This window comes from Orycteropus afer, unplaced genomic scaffold (assembly GCF_000298275.1).
Source record: "Orycteropus afer afer isolate SDZICR_OR568_19922 unplaced genomic scaffold, OryAfe1.0 scaffold00718, whole genome shotgun sequence".
Classification (NCBI taxonomy): Eukaryota; Metazoa; Chordata; class Mammalia; order Tubulidentata; family Orycteropodidae; genus Orycteropus; species Orycteropus afer.
The window spans coordinates 671,386-687,113 of record NW_006922305.1 but is presented as its reverse complement, the minus strand read 5'-3'; the positions used below and the strand labels follow the sequence as shown (position 1 = coordinate 687,113).

General features: G+C 44.2%; 1 protein-coding gene across 1 annotated transcript in view; it reads left to right on the top strand.

The window, feature by feature from the left end:
* The window catches only part of LOC103211281 (zinc finger protein 350-like), a 31,059-nt gene extending 16,829 nt beyond the window's left edge, over positions 1-14,230 (top strand). Inside the window, exons 2-6 of the mRNA XM_042783185.1 lie at positions 3,413-3,539; positions 3,794-3,889; positions 6,170-6,172; positions 7,436-8,253; positions 14,168-14,230. Of these exons, the coding sequence (XP_042639119.1) occupies positions 3,413-3,539; positions 3,794-3,889; positions 6,170-6,172; positions 7,436-8,253; positions 14,168-14,230 (1,107 nt within the window). The remainder of the gene's footprint in view (positions 1-3,412; positions 3,540-3,793; positions 3,890-6,169; positions 6,173-7,435; positions 8,254-14,167) is intronic.
* Positions 14,231-15,728: the final 1,498 nt, after the last annotated feature.

Sequence of the window (15,728 nt, the reverse complement as noted above, 5' to 3'; positions counted from 1 at the left end):
TTTTTTTTTTTTTTTTGCTATTACTCAGGAGGGAGCCCTGGCAGTATAGTGCCTAAGGCTAACCAGAAGTCTGGCTGTTCAAACCCACTAGCCACTCCTTGGAAGGAAGATTGGGCAATCTACTTCCATAGAGATACCGCCTGGGAAACCCAAGGAGGAGTCGCTGTGAGTCAGATCTCACTCGATGGCAGTGAGTTTGTTGGTTCAGTGAAATCTTTGACTATTCTTCTCCCTTAACTCTGTTTTCTCTTTAAGAATTTATGGATAGCCACATGTTTGTGGTGGTTAAGTTTGTGTGTCTACTTGGCTGGGCCTGGTTGAGTGTCTGGGCAGTGAATATAGTTATTCCCCATTGTGAGACTGGTAGTTAACTCCATGGTGGAATGTATTGGAGCAGCTGAGTAGCTGCTTTGGGTGTGTGGTCTGCTTCCCATATATAAGAAGCAGCTTTGGGAACAGTCTCTAGCTTGTGGCATGCTTGAACCCTGCATGTAGCCATGTCATTGTTCAACAGCCTGCCATGCTCTGCCAACCTTGGGATGTTCAATGGACTTGAATTAATGGCCTGCCGTGTGGTTTGGTAGCATTAGGACTGTGCCTTTTTATTTGTTGACCTTGAGCTTGTTAGCCTCAGCAGCCAATAGCTGCCTGAGTGAAGAGATGCCTCTGACTTCAGTGGGCCGGGAGGGAGCAGGAGGCAGAGCTTGAAGCCTGAGGTTGAGGGGCTTTCACCCAGGCCCTTAGAGCCTGGCACTTTGAATTCGGACTTCCTGCCTTGTGAACTGTAAGAGAATAAACTCCTGTTTGTTCGAGCCATTCCATTTGTGGTATCTTCCTGTCAGAGCGGTCCTAGGTAACCAGAACAAACTTCAATATCAGAATCGGCACAAAGCCACTCCCTGTGAGGCAGAGGTCAGATACATTCCTGATTTCCACATTCTCCAAGCTGCTGTACCACTCCATCGCTGACATTGGTCATTCACCCTCCCCTCAGCATTCTTTCCTCTTCATTGGTTTTGGCAAATTCCTGCAACATCTCACAGAAATCATGAATTGTACTTAACAGTTAAGTTGTTTATTCAGAAAGTGTAAAAATGGCAGGAGGTTGCATCCTCTAACTTCCCAAAGGGAAAAGAGGATCAACATCAGTATCAATAGCCCAAGGCTGATTCCTATGAGACAGAGGTCAAAACATGCCTACAATGTTTTTACCAGTTCTGACACCAACCCATGCACTTTTTACTTCTCAGCCCAAAGGCACTCAGCTGTCTTGCTCCATGGGCCAAGAAGCCCACCACTGTATCGTACCAGTCTCTTGGTTCTGTTGCCTCTGTTGCTACAATTTCACTGCCGCCACTTCTTGCTGTCTCTGGTATCATAGCTCTGTCTCCTGGGTTAAGGAGGTTTTTTGGAGGGATCTCAGGTCCAAAGGACCCTCTCTTCTCCCGGCTCTTCTTTCTTGATGGTAGGGAGATCTTTCTTCCCACCTTTGGGATGGCTCACTTAAAGCCTGTAGTGAGATGACAAAACTGACCAGTCACCACGTTAGACCTTATTTGTATTGTCCCACCCACGCTAGTGTGTGCCATGTACCTTATTTACATAATTAGGAAATTATCCATCCCCTTGGTGAATTACAAGGAGCTCTGGTGGCATGGTGGATAAGGCATTTGGCTGCTAACCAGAAGGTCAGTGGTTCAAACCCACCAGTCCTTCTGCAGAAGGAAAATGGGGCAATCTACTTCCTAAAAGATTTACAGCCTCGGAAATCCAGTGGGGTTTGCTATGATTTGGAATCAAATCATTAGCAGTAAGTTTGGTTTTGGTTTTGGTTTTGGTGAACTGTACACACCTCACATTTGCATAGTCCCATCCAGTTATCTCATGGTAGTCCCAAAGACTGTGGCTAGAAGGGCCATATGAAACAGTTCACTGCATTGCAGGAAATAAGGGTACGACTCAGGATGAGGATCAGGAGGCTACAATTTGGGGTCATGATCAAGGAACATGGAGGCAAAGTGCCTTCTTCAGCACAGGACAGTTCTCTTAGCTCTCTTGGCTGCACAAACAAGCAGGCCCTGCTCTCTTCCATGGATACTTCCCCTTCACCATGAAGACCTCCTTTTAGTCCCCTCAGAACAGGTTCCTCTTAGTGCTGCAGCCTGTCACCACTGGTTCTGCCACGGTGCCCCTTCCAGGTTTGTCAGTGCTCACACTACTGCAGGACCCCTGAGCCTCAGTGTTACAGCCCTTGTTCTACGTTACAGCTCTTTTAAGAGGTGCCTTGACTCTTATCTCTCTGTTTCTCTCTTGCCTGTTTTTCTGTCTGCTTCTTGCCTGAAAAACATTAGCTGCATATGCACAAATTCCTTACCCATCAGGAGGCATGGCCCTCCCTGCAGGGTCTTGAACTGATTAGTCCCCTCCCAGAAAGCCATGGATATTTCATTTGCAAGTCTATAGTCACTTCATCTGCATAGCGTGTTGACCACTCACTGCAAGGGGCATACCAATCACTGGGCAGGCTGCAGCCCAGGAGCAGACAATAGCTATCAAACCAAGTATTTACAACTTACCTAGGAAATGTGACACACAGTCTGAGTTGGAAAGCTTGGGCAAAGGTAACTCATTTTACCAGAGGTGAATATTCTCAGCCTGCACATGTTTACTACATTTTTATGTTCTGGCTTTCTCTCTGTACTACGTTTTGTGTAGTTTCTTCAGTTGTACATTGTTGTTGTTGTTACGTGCCATCAAGTCAGACTCGACTAATAGTGACCCCTCCTTGGGTTTCCGAGGCAGTATCACTACAAAAGTAGATTGTCCAACCTTCTTTCTGAGGAGTGTCTGGTGGGTTTAAACCACCAGCCTTCTGGTTAGCAGTCAACTGCCTTAGACACTATGCCACCAGTTGTTGTTGTTGTTGTTGTTTGCCGTCGAGTTGGCCCTGCCTCATAGCGACCCCTCCTTGTGTTTCCGAGGCAGTATCACTACGGAAGTAGGATTGCCCAACCTTCCTTCCGAGGAGTGGCTGGTGGGTTTGAACCACCAGCCTTCTGTTTAGTAGTCAAGTGCCTTAGGTACTATGCTACCAGAGCTCCAGAGCTCCCTGTTAATATGTATATTGGTGTGTTTATATAATGTATATGCACGTGTGTGTGTCTGTGTGTGTATAAATGTGTGATTTTTCTAGTTTATGAAAACAATTGCATTGCTACATGTTACAGAAAATTCTAATTTCATGAGTGGTGGTTTATGGAATTTTCCTTTTTCTATAAGATGTAACAACAACAACAAAGTAGGTATATAGATGCAGCAGCCAAATAGAGGAAATGAGCAGAACAGCTTTGTTCACATTTCATTCATATCATCAAGTATAAATGCTTCACTAAACAGCATCCTCTTAATTTAGGGATCACTGACCTTCAGCGATGTGGCTGTGACGTTCACCAGGGAGGAGTGGCAGCTCCTGGACCCTGCTCAGAAGGCCCTGTGCCAGGACGTGATGCTGGAGAACTACAGCAACCTGATGTCCATTGGTGAGGACAACTCTGCTGGCGTTGGCCTTCCCTTTCTCAGCTCTGAAATCTTTGGAGGGTGTGTGGGCTCTAAACTGGTATATTCTCAATTCATTCTCTGGCTCTAGATAAGTAGTTACATTCTTTCTGGTCCATGCAGAAAAACTTAATTTATGTTTAACAATCATTTCTTTTCACAAATACAACATTCTGCAGTCTTTACAAACCAAAGGCCAACTTGGTGTGTCTAAGATTCTGTGATTTCCCATGAACAGGGTATCAAGTTAGCAAACCAGATGCACCCTCCAGGTTGGAACGAGGAGAACAACCATGGCCTGTATTAGATGAACAACATAGTGGCATCTTTTCAGGTAAGGGAGTGAAAAGAGTTAATGTGGAAAGGCTGTAGAAGTCACATTGAACTGAGAGAAGGCATCACATCTATGAGGCAGAATGTCCTAGGATATATAAAATTACCTCCATGAATCCCTCTGCCCATGTGAGATCTCTTTGTCTTTCTGGGAGTTTAGAGAAATACATCTTTGTCTGTTCTAAGATTTTATCCCTGTTTATGTGATCTACATTTTGGTATTTTTGGTTCCATAATTTTCTTCTTCCTGAGATTCTCAAATTTTTCTCTTCTTTATATCCTTCTGTCTCCCACCTTCCAGGCCTGTCTCCAAAGAGAGCTTTGGATTCCTAGCTGTCCTCAGAATACAGCACCTTCATCACCTACTGTAACGTTTCCCTTACTTGCATCCAACCTCATCTTAGATGTTGGACTGCCACAGTAACCTGGTCTCTTACTGTACTATTATCTGCTTCCTTAGCCTCTCTTTTCCCCCACTCTGAGGTTCTAATAAGTTTCTGATTTCCATTTTCTCATTTGTTCTCATAACCCATTAAATTTTCCTTCATTCTAATGAGTTAATCTTCTCTTTGTTAGAAGAGACTGTCAAACTGACATTTTCCTTGAGATTGTCTAACATAGACTGGTATTTTTTTAGTATATTTTACTTGTCTTCAGAAACTTACCTGTGAGTTCCCAATATCCATAGGAAAGTAGGCTCATCTTCCCAACAAGAAAATTCCTATTAGCTGAGGTTATCTTTTCATACTGTACATCTGATAGCCTTTCTATCCTGGTAGTCACCTTGAATGTTTCCTACCTCCTGCAGGGCTCTCTTCTTTAAAGGTCTCTGCTCTGATGACTTTTTAACTAGAAAAAACACTTGAACATCTTACATTCTTATTTCTGTCATAAACTAGATCATAACTCATGTCTACTGAAATGGTAACTCTTGACTGTAAAAATCAACTGGTTTCTATGAGGTCAAGGTCAAATATATCCCAGCTTCCCCACTTATATATTATTTCTGACAGCAGCCATTCTTCCTCAGCGCTTTCTTTTTCTAAGTGTTTTTCTAAGTGTTTGGTATCATTGCAGTGGTCACAGAGAAATCACAGAATCACTGTATCTGTGATAATGACTTTTAATTTAACAGTGATGTATATAAATGAAGAAAAGCACAGGATAAGGTCCGTGAAGTGTTGCCCCTATGGAACCTCAACACCTCTAGGACATGCACTTACTCTCCTATTCACTTTTGTCCACATGAAATCTTTTAACCAGGAACTGTTGCACTAGGTCACTTAGTGGGTGGTACTATCAGCTGTTCTTCTCAGGTGGCTCCTAGCTTCTCCTGGCTGGCTCTAGGAAAGCTCTGTTTGGTCTTAGTTTTTGGTTGGTCTTATGTATTTTATGCCAAGTCTAACTCTAGATTGGCTTTACAATAGTTCTTGGTGCTAGTGGCACCCCCTCCTTTGCAGGCAGCCCCTGCTCCTGGTACTCACTTCTTCAGAGTCATCTGAAGATATGTCTGAAGATATATCTGAAGATATGTTACATGTCCTGGGTAGGGCTTGGCCTTTACATTGGGCTGCTACTCTCCAGGCTTATTTGTTTCTGCAGCTTTTCATCTCATCATAGGTGCTTTCTCCGTTGTTGCCACACTTGCAAGTGTTACAGCTCTCTTACCTGAGTCTGAGAGGGTTTCAACACAGGGCTCCCATGTCAAAAGGACGGACGGACTTACTTTTTTTTGACTGTCATCACATAGGCCGGTCCGAAGTACTGGGTGGGCTTCCCAGGCAATCTAGGGAAAGGTCAGATTGGGCAGGTCTACCCTACCAATTTAGGTAAAAGTCAGTTATTAGACAGGCTCCACACCCAATCCCAGTAAAGGTCTGATTGGCTGTTATCTCTAGCCAATTTCAGTCAGTAAAGGACAAAACAGTGACACTCCCCAACCATAAGTGCAGTCCTATTTGTGAAGCTAATTGTGTTCTTCATTTGACTGCTAAACCAGGATGTTAATGGTTTAAGCTCACTAGTCACTCCGCAGAAGGACGATGGGACAATCTGTTTCTGTAAAGATTTACCACCTTGGAAACCCAATAGGAATCACTATGAGTTGGAATCAACTCAATGACTGTGGGTTTGGTTTGGTTTGGTTTTAGGAGCTCTGGTGGCACAGTGCCTAAGGCATTTGACTGCTACGCAGAAGGTTGGCAGTTCAAACCCATCAGTCACTCCGTGGATGGAAATGTGGCAGTCTATTTCCATAAAGTTTACCACCTTAGAAACCCAGGGGGTTGCTATGAGTTGGAATTGACTTGATGGCAGTGAGTTTGGTTTGGTTTGGTCTAACTTCAAGAGTGGAAATGAGAATGAAGATCACCACAGAGATGATTCCTATAAGGTGGAGGTCAGTCATTTCTCCACTCTTCAACTTTTCATCACTTCCGACATCACCTTCTGCCCAATTGACAGTACTCTACTTCATTGGTTTATCTAACTAGAATATCGGCTCAGTAAACGTAAGGAATCTGTGTCCTTAACAACTTTATGAGGCAAGTATGAAAATTGTTTTCTCCTAGATATAACACTCTGGATTGTTCACATAGCCCACTGTGCCTGGTGAATAGTCACTGAGGATTTGTGGAGTGAATGGATCTGTCCTTCACCAGTTGGGATCTGGGGGCCTTACAACCTATGTGTATAGGTCACAGTGACTTGCTTGTATTTTACATTCTCTGCATGTTTTGCAAGGCCTTATGTAGTGCCTAAGGCGTTTAACTGCTAACTGGAAGCTTGGCAGTTCAAACCCACCCACTACTCCATGGATGGAAGACTGGGTAATCTACTTCCATAAAGATTTATCACCTCGGAAACTCAAAGGGGGTTGCTGTGAATTGGAATAGACTTGATGGAAGTGAGTTTGGTTTTGGTTTATTTAGGAGGCAGCCACACCTGTATTCATTCATTATGTATTATCTAACCCTGTTTATACACTACTTTTACCACTTGGGTTGTTTATATTATTATATTTTTATCAGTGTGTAATGAACATTAAGCTTGGTGTTACGTTCACGCTTATATCAGAGGGTTGTCACTGAAGATCCACCTTCCATCAATGCATTTTTTAAATGGCTTCATTCCAGTTGAAGATAGTGGAAGGATTCATTGTTCTCTTCTTTTCTAGAAATCTGGAAAGTTGATGGTCATCTGCTTGGACACTTGCAAAATGAACGAAGGGTGGACAGAGTGGAACAAAGCTGTGAACATAACACATTGGAGAATATTGTTCATCGGCACAAAAATTATTTTTCTTTCAGGGAAAATTGTGATAAGTTAGACTTACATGACAAAGCTGTGAAGTCAAATTTCTCTTCACTGACCATCAACCAGAATAGACTCAGTGAAATCAAGAATTCTCCTGAGCTTAGTGGGGATAAGAAAACCTTTCTCCATGCTGACCATGAGCAATTTTGTACTGAAGTGAAATTTGCTAAGAGTCAAAAATCCAACAGCTCAAAGTCTCAACTCATTAAAGATCAGAAAACTCACAAAATAGAAAAATCACATGTCTGTAGTGAGTGTGGGAAAGGCTTCAACCATAAGGGAAGTCTCGTTATCCATCAGCGAACTCACACTGGAGAGAAACCCTATGTGTGTAGTGAATGTGGGAAAGGCTTCATCAAAAAGTCAGAGCTCAATATTCATCAGCGAATTCATACTGGAGAGAAACCACATGTATGCAGTGAATGTGGAAGAGCCTTCATCCGGAAGGGACATCTCATCATCCATCAGCGAACTCATACTGGAGAGAAGCCCCATGTGTGTGTTGAATGTGGGAAAGGCTTTATCCATAGGGGAAATCTCATTAGTCATCAGCGAATTCATACTGGAGAGAAACCCTATGTTTGTGGTGACTGTGGGAAAGGCTTCAGTCAGAAGCCATGCCTCATAGCACATCAGCGATTCCACACAGGGAAGTTTCCCTTTTCATGCAGTGAATGTGGAAAATCTTATACCCAGAATTCAACTCTTATTAGACATCGGAAAATTCACACAGGTGAGAAACCCTTTCAATGCAATGAATGTTGGAAGGCCTTTGAAACAAAGCCAAAGCTCATTGTACATCAAAGATCTCATACAGGAGAAACACCATATAGCTGCAATGAGTGTGGACAGACTTTTTCCTATGCTTCTAACTTTAATGCACATAAAAGAAAACACAATAGAGAGAAACATATAGATTCAATCAAGATAGAAGAACCTTCCAGAGCGAGTCATGGCTCACCCTCACCATGTACCAGTGATCTCATGCAGAAGAACAGCTCTGTTAATACAGTGACTGTGCAGGTGCCCTCTGTGGCAGCTCAGACATCGGTAAACATTAGTGGGCTCCTAACGAATAGGAACGTGGTCTGTATGGAACCTCCCGTTGCCAGAAGTGAACCATCAGGAGATAATGGAGAATATTTTCAGCAGAGAATCCTCATGAATGCAGTGAATGTGGTGGTGCCTTCAGTGATCAATTATATCTTATTTTATGTCACATAAAACCCGTAGGATAAACTCAGATACATTCACTGGGGATGAAGGCTGAGCAAAAATATCTACCTCATTATATGGCTACAAAGTTTATCCTGAGGGAAACGATATGAATGCAGAGATGAAGAAGGCTTGATATATTCATTCTATGTAAGCATGTGTTTTGATACTGAGATATATTCTAATGTTAACATAGACGTGCACATCAGTTGTTCTGTTGTGCTAATCAGACACATGGAAGTCTGAGTTAATCTCTGTGAAGGAAACAAGTGTTGTGAAATTTTAAAATAAAAAAGGTCACCATCTATATCTGCAATGTTAATAGTAAATGAAAAACCATATAGAAGGTGGTTGGTGCGAAAGGAGCAATACAGAATTGGTGGAATATGGGAAACCTGTATATTGAATATCCCCAGATCAGTGTGAAAGACTAACCAAAAGCCAGATTGTGTGCCATACTGTGGTACCATGGATCACTTATATATGGTCTTTCTTGCCATATTTGGCCATTTTGTGACTTCCTCAAAATGACTGGGTGAGACTATGCAAATACATGTTTATGGCCCACAAAGGAGATCAGACTGCCTGCTAAGAAAGCAGATAATGTGCATGGAACCCTGTGGGGGTTTGTTATCGTCAGGTGCTGTACAGTTGGTTCCGACTCAGCAAATTTATGTTCAGCAGAACGAAATAGTGCCCAGACCTGCACCATCCTCACCATCATTGCTGTGTTTTAGCTCAGTGTTGGCAGCCAGTGTGTCAGTCCATCTTGGTGAGGATCTTCTCTTTCACCGACCCTCTGCTTTGCCAAGGACTAAGGAACTAGTCCCTCATGATGACATGTCTAATGTCCAAGGACTAAGGAACTAGTCCCTCATGATGACATGGCTAACGTCCATGAGACAGAGTCCTGCCATCCTGACTTCTAAGGAGCATTCTGGCTGTGTTTGTTCCAAGGCATATTTGTTCATTCTTCTCACAGTTGTGGTATACTTAATATTCTATATCATTATTCAAATGAATCAGTTTTTCAGTCTTTGTTGTTCAGTTTTTGCATGCACATGAGATGATTTAAAATATCCATGTCTTGGGGGAGGTACAGCTGAGTCCTCAAAGTGACATCTTTGCTTTTTAACGCTTTTAAAAAATCTTTTGCAGCAGATTTGCTCAGTGCAGTATGTCGTTTGATTGCTTGACTCTTGCTTCCATGGGCATTGCTTGTGTGTCCAAGTAAAAATAAATCCTCAACAGCTTCAATATCCTGTTCTTTTGTCATGATGTTGCTTTATTGGTCCAGTTGTGACATTTTTGTTTTCCTTAAGTTGAGGTGTATTCCGTATAGAAGGATGCAGTTTTGGACTTCGTCAGTAAGTGACTCCTCTTTGCTTTTAGCAGGCAAAGTTGTGTTACCTGCACATTGGTTGTTAGTGAATCTTCTTCCAATCATGATGCCATGTTCTTCTTCTTAAAATTCAACTTCTTGGATTATTTGTTTAGCAAACAGATTGAATAGTTATGGTGAAAGATACAACCCTGACTCACACCTTTTCTGATTTTAAACTAGGCAGTATCCCCTTGTTCTGTTTGAACAGCTGCCTCTTGGACTTTGTCCATGCTCCTCATGAGCACAATTAAGTGTTCTGGAATTCCCATTCTTTGCAGTTTTAACCATAATTTGTCATGATCTACCAAGCCAAGTGCCTTTGCATGGTCAATAAAATATAGGCAAAAATCTGTGACCCTGTGGTGGTGGGACTAGGTAAACAAGGTGTTTGGAATCCTGAGGAGAGGATTGGGCAGGGAGAAGGTACCACACTACCACTGAGAGGAGGACACAGGAGTGGAACACATCCTTTGGATCCAGGACCCCTGCACTGAAAACCTAGACCCAGGAAACAGAGCTGTGACACTGGAGAAAGCACAGGACAGTGAGAAATGGCAACAGGGAAACAGCAGGACCAGGACACTGGCATGAGACAGCACAGTGGGCTTCCAGGCCTGTGGGGCAAGGTGGTTACAGCGGACGGATCAACCCATGGAGGAGGAAAGCTGAGCGCCTCTGGGCAGGAGGCTTCCTGGTGGAGTGGAGTGCCTCCAGGCACTTAGCTGAATGAGGTTTGCCCACCTACAGTGTGAGAGACCTGCACAAAGATGAGACACGCCTCCACTTTCCAACCTTTCTATCAATTCTGATAACAACTTTCCCTCTCACAGCACTCTCTAGTTCTCAACTGGGCTGATAATTCATTGCAGTGGCCACACAGAATTAACACACAATACTTATGATTGCAGGGTTTATTGGGGTAGTAACAGGTTACAATTCAGCATCAGAAGTGACTTGGGATACAGTTCTTTAATCAGGACAGTCTCTTGTCACAGTGCTCTCAGGCATGCCTCTCTCTGGCCCTCAGCCTCTTGGCCCTGTGGCCCCTTGCTCTCTGCCCTGCTCTGTGAAGACTTACCAAGCTCCGTTAGCTTTCCTGATGAATACCCAGCAGGGTCTGCTGCTGTAGTTCCTCGGCCACTGCTCCCTATCCCTTGTTGTTCTAGCAAAGTGTTAACAGCTCTCTTTCCGTTTCCTGTGTTGAGGAGGTTCAGTGCAGGGATCTCATATCCAAATCATGGACTCCACTCCTCACTCTTCTTGTTTGTTGGTAATGAGATTGCACGTTTCCACCTCTGGGATGGTGGGTTTTAAGCCTAGAGGGATGATAACACTTACCAATCCCCATGTTAGACACAGATATGGCTAAAAGGGTCTGATTAAGTAATTCCCTGCACCACAATTATACATAACTTGATAGTTACAGGAGCTCTGGTGGCGTGGTGCCTAAGGCATCTGACTGCTAACCAGAAGGTTGGTGATTCAAACCCACCAGCCACTCCATGGAAGGAAGACTGGGCAATCTACTTCCGTGAAGATTTACCTCTTCAGAAACCTAAAGGGGGTCATGATGAACTTGTAACCATATTTATAAAATAAAGAAACTCATTGCCATCAAGTCAAATCTGACTCATAGTGACCCCTCCTTGGGTTTCCAAGGCAGTATTTCTACAGAAAAATGAAAAATCACTTCCTTAGCTGTACTAGCCTCAATTCATGTGTTGAGTAGCCATCTGGAACTAGTGCCTACCCAACTGGCCAGCACAAATAATGAGCAAGACTTTCTAGCACTTGCTGTGGCTGGGATGCATATACTGAAAGAAATCTGCATTGTTTCCATCATCCCAGAAAATTGTGTTGGAGAGTAAATAAATGCATTAATGAACTAATCAAATACTATTTTGTCATTGAAGTGAATGAGTCATTGTAAAGCAGTTTACAGAACAGAATTGTTCCTCTGGAAGTATTTCATGTGGGATCAGAGACACTCAACAATTGATTGTAAAAAGTCAGAGTAGAAGAAGAGAAGGATCCCCAGTATGTTGTTGTTGTTAAGTGCCGTCGAGTCGTTTCCGACTCATAGCAACCCCATGCACAGCAGAATGAAACACTGCCCGATCCCACGCCAGCCCCACAATCCATTCTATACTTGAGCCCATCATCGCAGCCACCGTGTCAATCCATCTCGTTGAAGGCCTCCCTCTCTTTTGTCGACCCTCCATTCTACCAAGCATGACATCCTTCTCCAGGAAATGGTCCCTTCTTACAACATGACCAAAATAGGTGAGACCAAGTCTGGCCATTCTTGCTTCCAAGGAGCATTCTGGCTGCACTTCCTCCATGACAGATCTGTTAGTTCTTTTAGCAGTCCACGGTACTTTAGGCATTCTTCGCCAGCACCACAACTCAAAAGCATCAACTCTTCTTCAGTCTTCCTTATTTTTTGTCCAGCTCTCACATGCATACAAGGCGATTGGAAATATCATGGCTTGTGTCAGGCGCACCTTAGTCCTCAAGGAGATATCCTTGCTCCTCAGCACTTGATAACAGTTTCTTCGCAGTTGACTTTCCTAATGCTACAGTATAAGTAACATAAAATGTAGGGCAAGAACTTTGGTGTCTCAGAATGGAGGAGAAGAGATGGGAGGAGGTGAAGTCCTTTTGGGTTGTCTTTGAGATGAACCCTTAGATCAACTGTTAAGAGTTGCCAATATGTCAAAGATCCTGAGCCCTGTGTAAGGTATTGATAAGAGACATATCATTTCTTATATCTTCATTGTTCCTTCTCACTTTGCTCTGAGTGGGGCTCCTGGCCTCTCTCCTCTGTCCACAGTTCTTTTCCTTAATCAACTGGATGGAAGTGGGTTTGATTTCTTTGGTAGAATCAGTGTAGAGATAGTAATGGAGGAGTAATATTAGTAAGGATTCTTCAGGAAGCCTTTTCTGAGCAGAGGTGATATGAGCAAAGGCCCAAGCATACTGAGCAGAGCCTGCCATCATTGTATTGAAAGCAGGAAACAGTCGGGACTTTTCTAAGTGTTATCTGTGAGCTTCTAGCCTTGCGACTCAAGCTTGGAAAAGAATGCCCATTGCTGGCTCACATCCCTGACCTCCCCAACTAGACCTGGATCTGGGGCCCATGAGTCTCCATTTATAACAAGTACTGTCTGCTGCAGGCTTTATTTTCAACATCTATGCCCTTAAGCTTGGATTTGCCCTCTCATCACCACCCCACACTGTAACAGGTTGAATCCGGGACAGATACCTTCAAGTAGAGTCAGAAATGGATTCTCCACCAACCACACCCTATTCTCCACTTATCCTGTGAATCTGTATGTGTGAAAATCTCTGAATCCCCACTATTCTGACATCAACTATGAGGATAATCACGAAATCAAATCCAAATCCTCATTTTTCACTGCTATTCAGTTCTGACGCCAGCCACCCATGTAGCACTTTTTTCTCTGACCCTAGCTACTCAGACCTGGATCTGATCTCACAATTAAAGGGACACCATCTTTTAGCCTAAGATATCAGATGCCAACTGCATGGTTGGGAATCCTTGGGCTCACTTTGCTTCTGGCCTGTTGTTTGGAGATTTGGGGTTTTCCCACAACCTCTTCAGGATCCCAGTCGTGAGATTGGGATTCCCCTGAGGTTCCTCACTTCTGACTTGTTACAAATTTGAGTGTGTTCCCTCTGCACACTTGGAGTACCAGCCATAGCTTACAAATCTCTTGCTGCCTCACATCTAACCTACTCTGTTATTCCTTCTCTTACTGCCGTTGAGTTGGTTCCAACTCATAGCAACCTCTCCTTGGGTTTCTGAGTTGATATCTCTACGGAAGTAGATTGCCCAGTCTTCCGTCTGAGGAGTTCCTGATGAGTTTGAACCACCAACCTTCGGTTAGCAGTCACATAAATGCCTTAGGCAGGGAGGAAGTAATGATTCAGTTAACCATGCTTACGCATTGAGGCCCCAATGATGACTAGTGATGAAGCCAATAAAAGCTCTGCATATGAAAGTTAAGTAGGATTCCTGTTGGTGAAAAATGTCCATGTACATGGGAGGATAGCATGCCCTTTGGGACATAGACCCTTCACTTCGGGAACCCTCCCAGACCTGGCAGTGTGCATCTTTGTACCTTCTTTTGGTGTAAAAAACCTAATCCTTGGTATAATACTTTCCACATGCTTTGGGTTGTTGGTCCCATAAATTATTGAACCCTAGGGAATAGTAGGAACTCTGGTGGTGTCATGCCTAAAGCATTTATTAAGGAAGTAACAGGTTACAATTCAGGTTCAGGAACATGCTCAGGATACAATTCTTGGATCAGGACTGTCTCTCCTCTGCCATGTCCTCAGGCACGCATCTCTGGCCCTTGGCCTCCCGGCTTGGCTTTTGCCCTGCTCGAGGAAGTGGTATGAAGCTCTTTTAGCTCTGTCAATAGGTACATCTAGGTGCTCCCACTCTGCCAGCGAGCCTCCTGTCCAAGGGCACTCAGCTTTCTGTTCTATGGGCCAGGTAAGCCTGCTGCTCTGTCTACTGCCTCTTGGTTCCACTGCTGCCATCTCTCTGCTTGGCGTCTCTCAGCCGGGTGTCTCTGCCAAGAAGATCCAGCATAAGGATCACAGGTCCAACAAAGTACTCCACTTCACTTCCAGCTCTTCTCTCTTGACAGCAGTGAGATCCACCCCTCTGCCTCTAAGAAGCCTTATTTTAAGCCTAGCAGAGTGACAAAATTAGGCAGTCCCAACATCAGAGTTCTACATACTTTTATTTACATGGTCCCACCCAGTAATCCAGTGAGATTTACAAAGACTATGGTAGAAAAGCCATACCAAGGAATTTCCTGCACCACACCCATGAAACAGAGGTCAACTCCAGGAAGAAGAAGGTCACTGACAGAGCTGGTTGTCCCTTAAATGGGAAGCAATTGGAGCCCAAGGTCATGAGCTGGACGCCTAAGGAAAAGCAAACAGCCGTGTGGGTCAAGCTGTCCTGCCTTTGGCAGCACAGATGCCCAGGCTTCATAGAAAGCTGTAAACCTGAGGACAAGAAGCGGCCTGCACTTAGTGCCAAGAGGAAGCCAAGAGGAGGCTCTTCTGAGGGGCTGAGGGGAGGCCTGCCGCAGGCTACGTGCACAGTCCAGAAGGGCTTGCTCCCTCGCGTGGCTGAGAACAGTTGAGGGAGCCATCCTGAGGGGAAGCACACCGCACTGATGATGGAGGGGTGATCTTTACCTTGGCGGGCCTACCCAGTCTTGTCCATGTGCTTCCGTATCATGATCCCCAGTTGTTCTTGTTACTTCCCTAATAAACCACATAACTGTGAATATGGTCTGTGAGTTCTGTGTGGCCATTGCCACAATTTATCCAGTCCAGCAGAGGAGCAGAAAGTGCTACGGGAGGGGCGGCTGGGGTCAGAATTGGTGAAAAGTTGGAGAGCGGAGGTATGCATGGTCTACAACTCATTGGGCCTAGTCTTGGGCTATTGATCTTGATTCTTCCTCCTTGTGAAGTTGGAGGTGGCTAGATGCCACCCCCCTCCCCTCATTCTTGCAGGGGCAGTGCTGATTCACTGGTGGACTTCTCACCTTCTATGCAGGTGATGGGGTTTGATTTCGGGCCAGTGCACCTCATGAGCAGCCACATCCTGTGTCAGTGGAGGCTTGCCTTTGTCTTTGATTTTAAAACGATTGGCATAGACACATAGAATACTGCACTGTCAGTGAAGGCAAACACCGATATATGGATGGATAGATGGGTGGACAGTCTGAACGATTATGTATATCTATGCCAGGGGGAGTGTGCCTGTGATCATGTATAGGATTGGCAGACAATGGGAGGGGATCTGTTGCCTTGTTTCTACAAGTGTATTTGTGTGTGCTGTAAGAATCTCCAGGTGTATAGTAGAGCTCACAAG